The sequence below is a fragment of the Aethina tumida genome, chromosome 1, assembly GCF_024364675.1.
Source record: "Aethina tumida isolate Nest 87 chromosome 1, icAetTumi1.1, whole genome shotgun sequence".
NCBI lineage: Eukaryota > Metazoa > Arthropoda > Insecta > Coleoptera > Nitidulidae > Aethina > Aethina tumida.
In genome coordinates, this window is record NC_065435.1 from 60,216,294 (window position 1) to 60,232,691 (window position 16,398).

General features: G+C 29.7%; 1 protein-coding gene across 5 annotated transcripts; it reads right to left on the minus strand.

Annotated features, from left to right (window-relative positions):
• Positions 1–2,631: 2,631 nt before the first annotated feature.
• LOC109597131 (phospholipid-transporting ATPase ABCA3) lies at positions 2,632–14,303 on the minus strand. 5 transcript variants are annotated; one of them, XM_049962587.1, is made up of 22 exons: positions 14,198–14,303; positions 13,673–13,973; positions 12,957–13,133; positions 12,646–12,905; positions 10,026–10,266; positions 9,775–9,945; positions 9,520–9,716; positions 9,011–9,412; positions 8,586–8,952; positions 7,847–8,114; positions 7,546–7,610; positions 7,401–7,492; positions 7,091–7,325; positions 6,525–7,040; positions 6,115–6,468; positions 5,462–5,647; positions 5,332–5,382; positions 4,913–5,275; positions 4,612–4,855; positions 4,330–4,555; positions 4,104–4,274; positions 2,632–4,045 (listed from the first exon to the last, which is right to left on the minus strand). In XM_049962587.1, exons 2-22 carry the CDS (start codon positions 13,956–13,958, stop codon positions 4,037–4,039), a joined length of 4,881 nt encoding a protein of 1,626 aa, XP_049818544.1. In that variant the 5' UTR covers positions 13,959–13,973; positions 14,198–14,303; the 3' UTR covers positions 2,632–4,036. The 5 variants fall into 5 exon arrangements, with proteins under 5 accessions (XP_049818544.1, XP_049818548.1, XP_049818537.1 ...); XM_049962591.1 differs by lacking the exon at positions 14,198–14,303 and adding an exon at positions 14,034–14,191; XM_049962580.1 differs by lacking the exon at positions 14,198–14,303 and adding an exon at positions 14,030–14,191.
• Positions 14,304–16,398: the final 2,095 nt, after the last annotated feature.

Genomic DNA, 16,398 nt, shown 5'->3' on the forward strand with positions numbered 1-16,398 from the left:
TGAATTGGTGTCCAGTGTTGACCGCGAACCACAGTAAACGTCACGGGCTGCTTCTCCCACGTTGTGTAAATCTTTTACTTATATGGAGACTGTGAGGTCTTTCGATTCGTCACTTTCTCGGCCGCTGATTAATGCCCGACTTTGTTTGATTTCGCTAAACCGTCTGTTCCTAGATTCGCGAGGTGACTGATAAATTTTAATTTAGCCACAGTGATTATTAACTAGTTTGATTTATTAAGTGGTAAATATTATGTAAACGCACGATTATATGAAATATATTGTGTTTACTGTCTATAGGAGAAGGCTATAATTGTCAGACGTTTTGATCCCACTTGTTCACAAAAACTGTTGTTAATAAATAGTCGCTTAACTAAAAAATAAATATTGTTATTCGTTGTACGGTTCAAAGTATTTTTAAACCTAAAAACAATTTTAATATTCACGTGAATGTAAATATTTATCCTTCGTTGTGTTATTTTGTTGTCTGAGTAATATACTTTATATATAATAATTTTTTGTTGCAGATAATTATAATTCACTAAAATATACAGATTACGATGTTCGTATTTAAAGTATATCCATATTTTATATTTCTATGTGCCTTATTTACACGAATTATAAAATAACTAACATTCATTATTCGCATTTTAACGCATAATGTCAAGGTCATTTCTATTTTACAATAATATTCATTTTTCCTAAATTAGATAAAAACTAATTTAAAAATAAAAGCCAATTTAAATTTATTGACGCATAAAATAAGATATGCTGTTAATGAGCGAGATTAAATAAAAATGTAATTTTTCTTTGGAATGTTATACTAAATTTTGTATTATATAAGTAATTAGTTAATTTAATTTTATCTACACCTACATTTACTGTATGGACATTAAAAAAATAAACACAAAACAAATTAAAAAAATAAAATGTTCGAGATTTTTTTTCTTATATTGAAAAGGAATTGACGAAAAATCCTTTGTATTCAGAGAAAAATATATCACATAAAAGATTAAGTATTTAATATGAGAAATTTACAAATCAAATGTAGTGGAGGTAATAATAAATAAGGAAAACTTGAAAATATTTGTCATTGTTCATAAGAATTTAGAATTTTTTTTATCTGATCAACATGTTGAAAATGTCTGTCTGTTAAACCCTAGAGAAACCATCGTTGCAGTCGTTTATTATTTTTATAATCGTTCGTATTTGGTATGATTTCCTACGCATAGAGTGACTCAGAAAAATACAACTCGAGTCTAATGATTCAGATGAACCCGATTGTACATTCTAGAAAGAAATTACTTAACATTAATTTTAGACGTAATTAAAATTTTTGTATGTTGATATAAATCAATGCCATAAAAAGAAAAAATATTTCAATATAATTCCATAAATTCAATTTCTTTAATATTTTCAAAGTTAAGTGATTAAAATATTTTTATTAATAAATGAGCGAAATTTAATCAGTGGTAAATATTTATTTCAAATCAGTAAACATTTAGCTAATTTGTTATTTATAGATTATTAGTTATGATGGAAAGAAATTACATACTTATTTTACTTTCTTAATTGTCAGATAAGTGCTTCCAAAAAGTTCATATCTTAAAATAAGCAATATTCTAAATATAAGTACTAAACTTTATTTACGACATAAATAATAACAAATTTTAATTAATCTCTCTAGTAGCTTTCAAATCTCTGTTGTTAAAAAATTGGGTGATATATAAAAAACTAAACACGTTGCAGCTTTTTTCTATTTATTTATTTATGTTCTTCTATTTAACATATATTAATAGAGAATGGAGTTATTACATTATACAGGGTGTTAAAAAGAGTATGAGGAACTTTAAAGGAATGAGAATGGTCTAAAATATAATTAAAAGACTTATTACTATATATCATGAAAATTAGTTTTATAATAGGAAAAATGCACTTCTTGTGTAAAATGTACTTCCGGCAGCAATACTATTCATTAGATATCTTTGCTTATTTGTGAAACTTTTTTTTCATGTCATGTCTTAGACTATACCAGAGGTGGCCAACCTTTGAATGATTATTTGTGGCTCTCGATAAATGTACTCGAGTTCCTTTTTCATTCCAGAATTATTAATAATTTTTAATATTCAAATTCAATACACATATTTCATACTTTTATTTAATGTTTTCAATCAATATAATTTCTGTAAACAATTTTTTTAATATTTTTTGGCGCACCTTTTAATTACTTATTTAATTGCGGCACGCGAAAAATTTGAAATTTTGAAAAATGGCTCTGAGTATCAAGGAGCTTAGGCATCCCTGGACTATAGTATGTCCTTAAAGTTTGACATTTTTTTAACACCCAATACTACTTTATATGTAACCAGGAATTTAATGATATTATTAATCTATTATTCGATTATTCTAATTTACAATGAATACCATTTGTTTCATATACTGAACGTAAAATAATAATGTAATATTTAATAATTATTATTATTAAAATACATTTTGGTATTTATAAAATAAATATTTAGTACTGTAGAGATGTAGTTTATGTGAATATGTTCATTATAAATTCGAGTTAGTAAAAGTACATTTATAAACCATTAATTAACGTCAAATTTCGGTTTTTGGGAGAAATTAAACACATGTTAATAAATTATTTATTACATTTACATATTGGTATTCATATAATGTGTATGCATATATATTAAAAATTCGAGTTATTAAATTGTAATATATAGGTTTCAAAAATATTTTTTGCTTATGAGTAAAAAAAGACTACAAAATTATTATATTAATTTCAAGATTACAAAAAATTAAAGAGATGATTAGATCTTTCTAATACTCAAACTATATCACAGACATTTTATATTATACATAATATATATTTTATTATTTTTTGCAACTTTAAAATTTTAATACATTTTGTTATAGGGTGGTCCAACCTAATATAAGAGTCGACGACTTTAGTCCGACAGAGATTCATACTACTTGAATACTTACAACTACAATTACATTTAACACAACTAATTCATTGCAGTATATTGACATGATTTGGTTTATTACATGAAAACCACCCTAAGTACTAATTTTTTATAATTCTTTTTTATGCACAACATTTTACAATAGGAACACACCATAAGAGGGAATATGTTATATTATCAAACACTGCAGTATAAGTAGTACTTTTAAAAAATATATAAAAATAGTACGAATTAATCCCGCACAACTCTTATAAATTATGCTTAATATAAAATTTGTCCTGACTGTACAGAAAAATATTAAGGCAACATTATTCGAATATATCTATCGAGCACATGTCGTGAAACTTGCAACATGACCACTAACTAAAATGTGCAACAATATATCATCACGTAAATATAAAAAAAAATTTGGATGTCCGCTTTCAGCGAGATGTATAATCAAGGACTACCATCACTCTATATACTAGTTTTACCCTTGACTAGTGCAGGCTAATTAATTATAAATATAGATATATAAATTGTAAGAATATAAAAATATTTATTTCTAAAGCACATGTATATATGAAAGAATTTTCTTCTGGTCACTCTACAAACATTTTAATACTACTTTAATTAGCACAATACGGACATTAATGTATTGTACTAAAATTTTGGGAATCGTTCATTTAAAAACAGAATCAACTCTTATATTTCATATAAACATAAACGAATTAATTCGTATTCAAGTTTAAAACATATAGCTAGAAATTTACATTTACATTTCAATATTATTATAAATTTTATGTAGAACTTTAATGAACAGCAAATATATACTGAAAGATTTGGAATTATAAAATTGCTGAGTAGAGGGAAGAATTTATAATTAATTTGGTTATTCAAAATATATGGCAAAAACATTAAGTAATTAATATCCCAAAACCAATAAGTTTCAAAAACACGGTAAATACGATGTATGTCGGATTATGGAATAAATTATCTATCTAAGATTTTGCAAGTTGTGCCAGCATTAAGCATGGTATAACACTGATGAAGAAATTTACTCCCGCTAAATTTAAAATGATTATCCTTTATACAACCTAGAAAAGGAAGTTAATTAGTTTAGTAAACAAAAATTAAACCATTCCATTACTATACAGGGTCATCTTGTTCTCTAGCTACATTAAGAAACACGTCTTCCACTGACACTTCATTGATGGTGTAGTCTTCAATTTCTTCATCATATTTACTCTTAATACTCTCAATTCTCTCATATATTTTACCCAACGTCCAGTTGTCTTTTACGGTAACATGAAACTCTAACGTATCCTGCAAAATTTTAAATATTCAGCAATTATCGCACATAATGATATGGAAAACTCACGTGATGATTATCTCGTAGTTTTCCTTGGCCAAAGTTTGCTATCTCTGTGATTAATTTCTCTGCTAAAGAATCCGAAACATCATTTGTAGCTGGCGATGATGCGCTATCCACTTCGTCGTAAGTTTTATGCTTGAGATTAAACGTGACTATGTAACCGTTTATTTCCTTCTTCAACTTTCCAATGGTAGCCTTCTTCCTTATGGTTCCCTTTTTAAGAATCGCCAATCTACAAGTACAGATAGTTTTTTTAAAGTATTCGTTAACTTTTTGTAAGATACTTACTCGTCGCACAGAGCTTCGCATTCGTCCATGCTGTGTGAAGTAAGGATCGTTGTTAAGCCGTTTTTAAATTGACAATTCTTGAGCACTTCCCAAAAGTTCCTTCGACTTTTAGGATCGACACCGCTGGTCGGTTCATCCAATAGGACAACATCTCTAATGCCAATAAATGATGCTGCGGCACACACTTTCCTCTTGTTACCGCCACTGTATGTCTCGATAGGTTTATTGGCATACTCCTCCAGATCTATAGATTATCCGTTCATTGAAATTAAATAAGGAAACTTTTTAACAAATAACTTACCAAATATTTTTATAAACGAATCCACCGTCTTGGACACATCTTTGACGCCTCGTATATATGCCATGCAAGTAAGTAGCTCCTTCGCAGTAAGGGTCATGTTAAGCAGATCAGCCTGGGGACAGTAACCGAGCCTCTGAAGATATGCGTCCCCACACTTGTTATCAGTGTCGCCTATAAGAATTTTTCCATTTGGATGGTCGTTCAGCATTTCTCTGGTGATTAGACGGAAGGTTGTAGTTTTTCCGGCTCCGTTCACGCCTAGGAAACCAAGACACGTGCCCTTTTTCACTTTTAAGTCGTTGATATTTACTATCATCTTGTTTCCTAATTTCTTCTGTAACTTTTCGGCCTTAAATGTCACGTCTGAAACATTTAATGTGAGTTACTATTTATTATATTTAGTCGGATTTGTTGCTTACCTTTGGGTTCAATACAGCTAGGGGCATCTGTAGCATCAGGACAACTTCCATCTAAAATACAGATTGAGTATATTATAGTATTTTTTAAGTTATTTTGAAGTGGTAAAACAATGATTATTATCTATAATACCTTTTGATAAATTAAAAATTTGCAGCTTTATTCTTTCCATTATTCGCTGGAATAAAGTATCCAAGAAAACATTGATGGCCCAATAAACTACCATACCGACAATGATCAAAGTTATGTCTAATGTTATTGATGTTTCTGGACCGAAATAACTTAAATACTCGTCACATACGAATTTCCCCAAATTTGCTAAAAATAATAACATTTAATTATCAGTTGCTTTAAAATTTAATTGGGCTTATATCATTTAATTAACCCACATGGTGGCCCATTTAAGATGAAGAACATCTCCGTAGCATTTTTATTTATAACTTGATTTTAATAATATTATTTATTACTTATAACATTTTTAAGACCAAAAAATGAAGAAAATTGATTATTACATTAAAAAAATAATTTTATAAAAAATATTGAATATTATAAATGTATGGCGAAGATAAAAATCACATTTTTAAATGTATTTCTTATAATCAAATAAATCATGGATGTATCATAGTTATATAAGAATCGACATGTTTATGCTCTTATTATTTAATTTATAAAAATAGCGGTGATGTTTCCATCATGGGCCATACTAATTTAACAACATTAATTCGATTAACATCTAAACTTTATTTTATCATCAGAGGGAAAAGTTACCGTTTTAATAATCTTACCACAACAAGGATTATTTTCGTTCCTCAGACACTCTAACCGTTTCTCCGCACTAGACATCACCTCCCAGTTATACAAGCGTGTTGTTTGCTGCGAATAAAAATGACTTAGTTTTGTATAACCGTATGGCGGGCACATAATGAGAAACACTTTGTCTAATGTATCGCTCATGTCTTTCCAAAACTTAGATGTCGCCAATGTTAGCAAGCTGACAATCGTGAATAGTATGACTCCCATAAACAGATTAAGTATTATGAAAAGGGCTACACCGGCTGACAGCGTCTTCCTTCTGCTAAATAGGTACGCATAAGGTAAACTAGTTACGCTTAAAAACCAAATCAACAAAAAGAACATGCCTGTAAAAAATGAATTTGAAATTAAAAATGAAAACATATTAATCATTACAACGTACCAAACACACGGCCGTGGTAAAAAATATTAAATTCGAATCCCAGTTGGAATAGTTGAATGAGACAAATGGGAATCATTGCTACGAGAATTATGATCGTATCAGTGAACCAGCTAGAAAGCCAGTACTTCCATGGTGGTATGCCCGACATAAATTGGATCCTTGTAAACTGCATGATCATTTCTTCAAATGGGAAAGTCAAAAATGGACAGAGGAACAAAATAATCCCCAAGGGAAACAGGAACGACCAAATTATTTTGCTTTGGGTTTCGTTTAACATTTCGGATTCATCTTCAACGACCAGAGGTGCCATGGGCCACGAGCTGACTGATATCGAATAGTCGTCGCCGAGCATAGTCTTCGCTAAAGCGTTAGTTATTAGATTCACGGACACAGGAGCACTGTGCAATGCGTTCAGTGAGTACAAAGCTATCATTGTGCTTGGATTGTAAAATTCTGCTCCCACAACAAGATGCTGTTTATAGTAGTCGATATCTGAAGTTCCTAATCGAATTGCAGCTGAAAAATTTAATGATTAACTTTAACAATTTTAAAAGAATTTTGCTTACCGTCATCGACATTCGGTGTTGGTTTTGGATGACTTCCTCCTTCCTTTATAAGTCGGTCGTAGGTACCCGAAATATTTTGCAATATAGGATTTTCACGGTAATGATAAAAAACAGTACCTTCCCCATACATTTTTAAATTTAATTGCAGTTTGTTCTCGTGCTGAGAGAGGTCCCCAAATAAGGATCGTTGGCATAAAGAAGTAATTCCTATTAGCAACAAACTTAATAGACAAATCTAAAACAAAATAAAATGTATTACTTGTTATTACCCATTTACTTTTTATCTAAATTTGTTCGCTTGTCAAATTACCATTGTTATATATTGTAACCATTTCCTTCGCAAACAGTAAAACCGTTTAAATATCATAGGAAGGAAAAACATTTTTTTGCCAAATTTTACACCTTAAATATAAATGAGTTATAAAGTAGTTTAAAAGATTTGATGAAGTCCTTACTTATATCATAATTCTTATCCAATGTCGTATGGTTTGCTTCATCTGTTTCATCAGTATCCATAGACCTAAAATAGAAACGTGTATTTTAAAATTCTTATTGGAAAATGTTGTTAATAGGACGGGAAATATGCGCAAATATTTTTTTGCTTTAATGAAATATTTCCTATTATGTTTAAATTAAAAATTCAATAAACTATTGCGGCAACCTTTTAGTAAGATTATCGAGTGGGGCATTTAATGTTATATACAAATTGTACTAAATATTCCAGCAACACTGCAAAATTTTCAGCAGGGTACTTACTTTAGATAAACATCCTCCAATTTTGTAAGCGTTAAAGATTGCCCTTCTATTTGCAATTCATCTTTCTTCTTATCTAGTTTATTTAGTAGCTCCGGAAAACGGTTCTTATCTTCAATTCGCAAGTTCAGTGTTATCTTATTGCCATAAGCTGGTAACTGTACAATATTCATTTCCATCTCGTTAAGTATTTTAGTTAATTTGGCTTGGATACCATTTCGTTCGTCATCGTTCTTGCTTTTTAGTGACAACGATAAATTGTATCCAGTTTCTGAAATCCACATGATAACAGATTCCAAAAAAACATAACATTCACTACAGAATAAAAAAAATAGTCTTGAAATAAAAAAATACTTAAGGATTATTTTAACATAAAAATTTCAATTATTAAGTCAGTATCGGATAAAAATAAATATGTTCTTACTCTGAAAAAATAATAAATGGTTTAAATTCGACAAAAAGTGTGTAGAATTTCAACTGTCATAATATGTAACTCTGTCTGTTTCAGTCGAACGTGATGTCGATTCAGAACCCTTACTATAAGTAAAAGCAAAAAACACAAAAGTAACATTATCTAAGTTTATGGTCCAAATAAGTAAAAGAGTAAGAAACCATTTCCATTTTTTGCTTATAAGCTATTACAACATATGACTTGAACATTGAATCCTTGTGATCAAAACTAAATGCCCAACAGTGACCAAATTATGTATCACTGATGTGAATTATATATATGATTACATACTGTATTTTCTTTTCAGTTCATGCGGCGTATCATGACAGAGGACCTTGCCATGGGACATTATCGCAATTTTATCACCAAGGACGTCAGCCTCCTCCAAGAAATGGGTGGTGATCAGAATAGTTTTGGATTCACGATCTTCCTTAAGCATGTTCCAAATCTCTCGACGAGACTCCGGATCCATACCGGAAGTCGGTTCATCCAAGATGAGAACTTTAGGATTTCCAATAATTGCCATAGCTAAACAGAGTTTACGTTTCATTCCGCCAGACAATTTACGCGTCATTTCGTTTCGTTTGTCGTCAATGTTCAGTTTCTTCATAAGAACGCTTGCCTGTGACTTGGAGGATTGGTAAGACATACCTTTCAGCTGAAAATTACGCCGTGGAATTATGATTGTCGACATATTTAATAAGTAAAAGACCTACCATAGCGAAAAAAATTAAATGTTCTTCTACTGTGAAATCTCTAAATAGCAGATTGTGCTGGGGACACAATCCAAGGCTTAATCGGATTTCTTTCATATGGGTCTTAACATTCAAATCGTTGATGTAAATGTGCCCTTTTGTTGCGTCTATCATACCGGTCATCATGTGCATTACTGTGGTCTTGCCTGCGCCATTATGTCCCAGCAGCACTGTTATCTGGTCTCGGTCAATGTTCAAATTTAAATTATCTACAGCTGGATGGCCACCAAACATTTTAGTTAAATTCTCCAATATAATGCCTGGCCTTTTGTTATGACCATGTACTGAAGCTCTTGGGACCAGTTGACCCTCTTCTGCTTTGTGGCTGTTCACTCCCACGCTCGACGATTTTGACGTTATCCACTACAATACAACTTGTTTAAAACTGCTATACAACTTTCACAGAAAAGTATATACATATATAGAAAACTCTACAACGATTATTTTGCTCTAATTGCACAAGTTATTACCTGTTTCAAATTTTGGAAGGGATAGGAAAACTGTTTTCGAATGCCATATTCTCCAGGGTTTATGTTATCGAAATAAACAGCCAAGACTACGAATATTAGCGTCTCAATAATGAAAAGGGTTAACACAGCAAACATGCATATCTCATTTTTCTCATTTAATGGTTTGTTAAACAAATTGTACCATTGAAGTCCCACCTCTGAAACAAATACAAATATGGTTAATGAATTATTGTAGTAAAAAATATAGAAAAGTACCTTTTGTCTCAAATTTCTCTATTATCTTGTAACCCTGACCAAGTACTATATTGGGAAATATACTAAAAAGCAATTTCAAATAGATGTTATCTCCATAAGCTTCCAAAATTTTTTCAGGAATAAAATATGAAAAGATCCATAGTAACATTCCAATTAACATAGCTGACGTTGCTGCAAAAAATAATTATTTCAATACTATATTATATTGTATAGTATAGTATATACTTTTAAAAAATTAATAACATACTTACGTTTACTTGATATTGTACTGATCACAAAGCAGAAACAAATAGTGCTAATACAGTACAACATTAAGAAGATAAAATATATTATTCCGTTGGTTAATTCAATTGGCGGATATTCAGTGCCCCAAAATGGTACTTTCATTAGAACAGTTATTATAATGTTGGAAATAATCACCGGGACTAGACCATGCACAAACCAACCCACCCATATAAGCCAACTTTCCAATCCAACCATTTTTTGTAATTCCTGAAAATAATAATTTCTCAAAATGTATATATTTACAAAAAAAAATATCCTTAGAAAGTTTGCATAGCAATATGGCCAAATAACAAGTAGTGAATATATTTATTATCAATTTGCTGACAAAATTTTAGGAATTTTGTAACATTCTATGTTAATTCTCAATAAATTACTTGATGAAAATAAGTATAAATTAAGCGAGCTTGAGTGTTACTAACTTTTTCATTACTGGAACTATTCCCAGTTCATAAATTTAATTGTTTCACATATATTTAGCTTGCATAATGTACAATGATGAACTTCTAACTGTACCAAACAAAAAAGAAAACAATCCACGTAAATTTCTGCATAATTTGAAACAATCACTAACACCAGCTATTCCATTCAAAAATAGCAGGGCACAAACGTCCATAAATTTCAAAATTATTCATTCGCCAAATGAGACATATGGACCACCACCAGGCACAAAGAGGGTAACTTCCATATAAATTCAACAATTCACATTGTAAATATAATTCTTGTATAGGATTTCAGCGACCACAAACGATGTATTTTGACAACTTCCCACGATGAACCAGTCGGATGATTTGAAAATTTTTTTTTTGTCTAGACCTTGTCTTGCCCCTGCTTACCTCTATCTTGATCTAGTTCTGCATGGTGACGTTTTCAATGCGGACTTCGTGGATGTGTTGTAGTAGCCTCTATGGCACTAAATTTCTAAGGTAACCAAGGACACGTATGGACAGCAAAAAAATTTTCATGAATCTGCGAGATCTATACCCACTCCTTTGGACTTCCTAGACATGTAAAATTTATATTGTTGTTGTTAATTCAAGTTGTTTCCATATCTTCCACGTCTTCATTCAATGGATTTAATGAAACAGCTGTTTATGATAGTGTTCTACAATAGCCTTTTCCCCAAGAACGATTGGAAACTATACGAAACCGTCCTTATATATTCCTATCCGGTACATTGCATTCTCTAACAATAAAGATTTTCACAAAATGCCAAGAAAATTGTTCGAACGAACAAAAATATATATACAAAACATTGCTTTAGGAACACCAAATTACAATTCCATCAAAATATACAATCATAACCAGAATTAAAGAGGTCGCTAAAATGGTAACTGATTTTAAAGACTATAAATCCCTGAGCACTAATTAATTTAAATATATTCAAAAGATAAAATCTTCTTTTCAAACATTGCACAAAGAGCAAATTGTGAATTTGAAAGAAATAATCATTGCTGGACCTCACGCAGTCTTATCACTGTAGTGAGGTCTAAGGTTGCCAACAATAAATAATGTACATTTCAAGAAATCGCTAAGATCATCAATACTACATTAAACTGTTAGAGTTAAATATAAATAATATAATAGTACATATAGAAAAAATTAATGATATAGTGCGTCTATGGTTTAAAAATTTTTCGATGGATAAACGCCATTTTCATAGAGTAAAGATTTGATTTTTTTTAAACAGATATTATTTTAATCTTATTAATTTTTCATATTTTTTATTAGAAATTATAGTGATTCACAAATTGTAAATCGTTGTCACGAAATTGAAATTTTACTCTCCAATTTATTTTCCCATATTTTCAATGAAATGTTAGTAATTGTTTGGAATTAACATAGTATTAAAAGTAACTATAAAACAGAGACTGATTATGAAGGAAAAATATTTTAATCATCAAAAAAATATTTTAAGGATGTGGTCTATGTATACATACACAACTAAGCGTCCGCTTTAGATTATTAATTTAAATAACTAACTAAATCAATTATGAATAATATGTTACACTAGATAAAGTTAATTATTTATTTATTCTTTAATTCTGAATTGTCTTTTACTAAACAAAATTTTATTATAAACTTTAGATTAAATGTAAAATTATTTGGAGTAAATTAAATTAAAAATACTTCAACGAAATCGATATGGAGTAACATACCCCTTAAAACAACACAACAAAAATATTTGTTTTTAATAAAATTTGGAGGGCGTTATAAAACCCTTACTGGATTGAACACAAAATTATTCACAATAATTATTCTAATATCTGAATGCATAAATATTTCTCCAATTAAAATAAATTGTCATTAACAATACAGTAACAAATTCAATGTCACAGTAGTTAGCTAGCATGTCTAATTTTAGAATAATTATAGAGGATATGACGCAATCTATCTATCAGTTCACATAAAATTAAATTATAGGTAGTTTCAAAAAGAAAGTCAATAATTTTTGATTATTTTGTACACCCACATAGTTTGACCTTGTGATAACTAAACTGAATAACAGCTATGTATAACATATCTTTCTATTTATGTGTACAAACTTATTTGTAAATAGGAGAATCCCCGATTAAGCATGTTACTCACCTTTATTCCACTCCGCTTTTCCTCGACAATTCTTTGCACAACAGCAGGTATAATAAACATGAAACTGATGATGGTTATTAGAGGTAAAAAGTCTCTATATATTTGGGATAGACCAACATCCTTGACTCGGGGTGGAAAAGCAATACCCTTGGTTAAAAGTTGAACATTGAGGGGCGATTTCGAGTTTTTCTCTATGAACGCTTTATCCAATGCGTATTGTACAGTTAGAAAACCGGAAGACCAGTAATTTGATTCCAACTCTAAATTCAAAATGTAAACATTTTGGTTTTCTACTGTTTTTGGGCACTTACCCGAAAATCCTCCATAGTAGAGGCGATCATTCATCCAAGGCATAAACTTTAAATAATATCGTAATGTGTAGTCGAAGTTTTTCGATATATTATTAAACACTATCCCGATTATACGTGTATGGTTTGACCTCATGTGGTGTTTAATCATCTCTTCTTCAGTGGCAAATGATAATACATCTGTTGAAAATAATTATGATTTACTTTGAGAATAATACAGCAAGTTTCAATGATTTTACAATAAAATAAAAGAGGGTAATATAATAAAATGCAAGTGAAAATTATATTTACATATTTATTTTAGAATGCAGTATGTTCTAGTCTGAACAAAAAATCTGATACTTCTTCTTCAGCTTCTTTTATAAATCATGTTATATTAGTCATAAATATAACAAAATAGACATAAACAGCTGTAGCATGTATCATAAAACTCTTAATCTTTTATTATAGAGTAATTTGTTAATATATATGAAAAAATCATTGTTTAATCAAATCAAAATAGCATTTTAATCAGTCAGTTAATTTTAAAAATCACTACTACAATTAATATTTAGAATCGGTTCTAGAAAGTATTTTTTAAGATATTATTTGAAAAAATTAATACTTTTTTTAAATACAATATGTAAACATGATTAAATAAGAAATTGAATTTGAAGATTATTGGTATATTCTTAATTTCAAGAGTTCAGAAATTCAAATAAATTGGATAACAAACTTACTGCTTGAAGGCATCTCAAATGTCTCTTTGACCATCTCAATAATATTTTCAGTGTCATTGTTAACCGGAGCATAGTAAATTTTCGTTTCTGAAGTCTCTATGGCTTGTAAATCTTTATTGGTATATATTTCAGCAGGTACATTGATTTTACTTATTATTTCTACTTTTGCTCGGCAAAATGCCAGTAAAAGAAACAGCAGAAAAGGTATACATATTTCAGCTAATGTTAAAAGATAATGCCGCTTTCTAATTAAGTAGTGTTTCCATAATACCACAGTTAACCGCATTTTTATGCATTACACCTAAAACAAATTTAAAATTGTTACTTATTTTCAATTATTTTGCGATTACTCACTACAAACGCATGCATACGCCTCGTGAATCACGATTATAATGAACTGTGTATACGGAAGCGACTAACTAACAAACAATACCCAGTGCAAAGTTTCATGTCAGTGCTGTCACAATTTACAGTAGGTGTTCTAGATATGAACCATAAAAACAAAAATAGAGAAACAAAGATTACCATAAATATATATATAAAAATAAAACTAGGTCTAATTTAAACATGTATGATCGGAAATACGCGTATACAAGGTTGGAAAATGTAATTTTTCAGACACTTGTCTGGATTGCTACAATTTTATCACAAACACGTCACAGAGTTTTGTGAGGTTCGATATTTATGGAAACTACTAATCGTCAAATTGCGCCGTTGCCATTCAACGAAAAACTTTGAGATGGGATTCTTTCACCTTTTAAAATAATAATTTAATTCTAATTAGATTTAAGTGTGTTTATTCAAATATATATTTTGTTTTTAGTTTAATAGTAGTTTTTGTTGTTCTTTAGGTTGCTTCAAAATTGTTATTAAAATATTTTTATTAAATACATTCCCTAATACAGCAAGATTAGAAACAACTGGCAATGCTGCTTGAATGTTATGCAACCATCAGTACAATCACTTCACTTCTCTAAAATGCAGCATTACTCACTCTTTGGGCATATGAATAATATTATTGTCTTTAGGTATGTGCATGAAAACCAAAATAGAACGGAATTCAACAGAATTAATCTTTGATCCGCCGTATTAAATTTCGACGCGTAATTGATGATTGGCGTCATCTGTAATAAAAGAAGTCATTCGGTAAGATTTAAATGTTTGATTCAAGTACATATTTATATTGAATATGATCACTTGATATTTTCAAATAATATGATATTTTCAAATAATTATAACAAATATAAAGGTTGTGCGTTGCAGTTTGTCTCCTTCATATGTGACTATGGCTTCAACTTTACTTTTTTAATTGAAAATATATAATTTTATAAAAGCATTTTAAATGTTACATCTACATGAAAATGAAATCTTGTGAATATATTTAGTTAATAAATCTACTATTTGAGATTTAGTATTCACATATCCAATATATATTATTTACATTATAAAATGATATTGTAAATTTACATGCTTAGCAGAATATATTAAGAAGTCATCAATATTAGGATAAAGTTGAATGACAGGTATAACTTATAATATATAATAAAAGTATGTAACAGATATTTACTAAATTGTATTGGATTTAAAATCCTAATACTAAATTGTCAATATAGATCATAGTAGAAGTGTCTTTTATTGTACAGAAATTTCTACCATATCAGTAACACAATGAAAAAAATAAAAATTATCCATATCCATAAAAATTATTGTTCTTATAGAATTAATTTTTCAACAGACATCAATGTTCGTGTGATTGAACTTTATAAAATTACTGTAATGTAAATTAATATCGCTCGCAGATTGTGTAAGTCATTTTTGAATTCTTGTGCGATTGTAGCTGAAATTTCGGAGGCGAATGTTTCAACAAGGATCATTCGTCGATCTTTTGCTGAAGCAAGTTTACCTATAGGAAGACCTGGCAAACACAGATTTCCCGTAAAAATGTACTAAAAAAAGTTGATCTGTGCCTAAAAATAACTTCATTGATCAATCCAACCAAAATTGGAAAAGAGTTCTATTGAATGACAAAGTTTCACATGTTTAAAACTGATGTAATGTATTTGTGTTAGTGTGATAAAGAAAAGTACAATGACATGACAACTTCCGCAGAGTGCAATGTGCCACTAAAATTTAAAAATCATGATCATTATATTCAAACTGTTTGAATGTATGTATGTACGAGTTTATCCCTTCAATTATGCCAATGGTGTCAACCGGCGGCATGAGGAGCTGTGGTTTTTCTTGAAAATTATTTGGATAGAGAAATTTTCAAGTTTCATTGTATAATACACAAAGAAAATCATGCCAAAATTCGAGCGCGGGCATTAAATCGGAGACAATTTCGACTTTCTAGAGGTAGTACTCTTGATAGGTTTTGGAATCTTAGAGAGACTGTTATAAAGTTTCTAGAAGACAAAAATGAACTCCTCAATGAGTGCTCACTTCTAAAAGACTGGTTGTGAGATCTTGCGTTTCTGGCAGACATTATATTACATTAAAATTTACTTCAGGGCAAACAGTGTATTTTTCCGATGTTTGATACAACAGTGTCCTTATTTACCTAACATATTACAAATCAGTTTCCCACCTATTGTTAAATAGTTAAAAAGAAAATTTTATAAATGTAAATTTTGTTTAATTATTTATTATGGGGTCCAAGCACAACGGTGTACTTTTCTTAATCTAGTGCTCTAGTTCTACATATCTATGAAGCTGGTTAAAATAGA

What these genes read in the sequence shown, in the direction of transcription:
- LOC109597131 (XM_049962587.1), bottom strand. Translation starts at nt 13,958, where the DNA reads ATGCGGTTAACTGTGGTATTATGGAAACACTACTTAATTAGAAAGCGG. An exon ending in TGAACTGAAAAGAAAATACA is followed by an intron (nt 8,115 to 8,585) that starts GTATGTAATCAT and finishes TGTGGATTTCAG; the next exon opens with AAACTGGATACAATTTATCG. An exon ending in TTGGAGGATGTTTATCTAAA is followed by an intron (nt 7,611 to 7,846) that starts GTAAGTACCCTG and finishes TTTCTATTTTAG; the next exon opens with GTCTATGGATACTGATGAAA.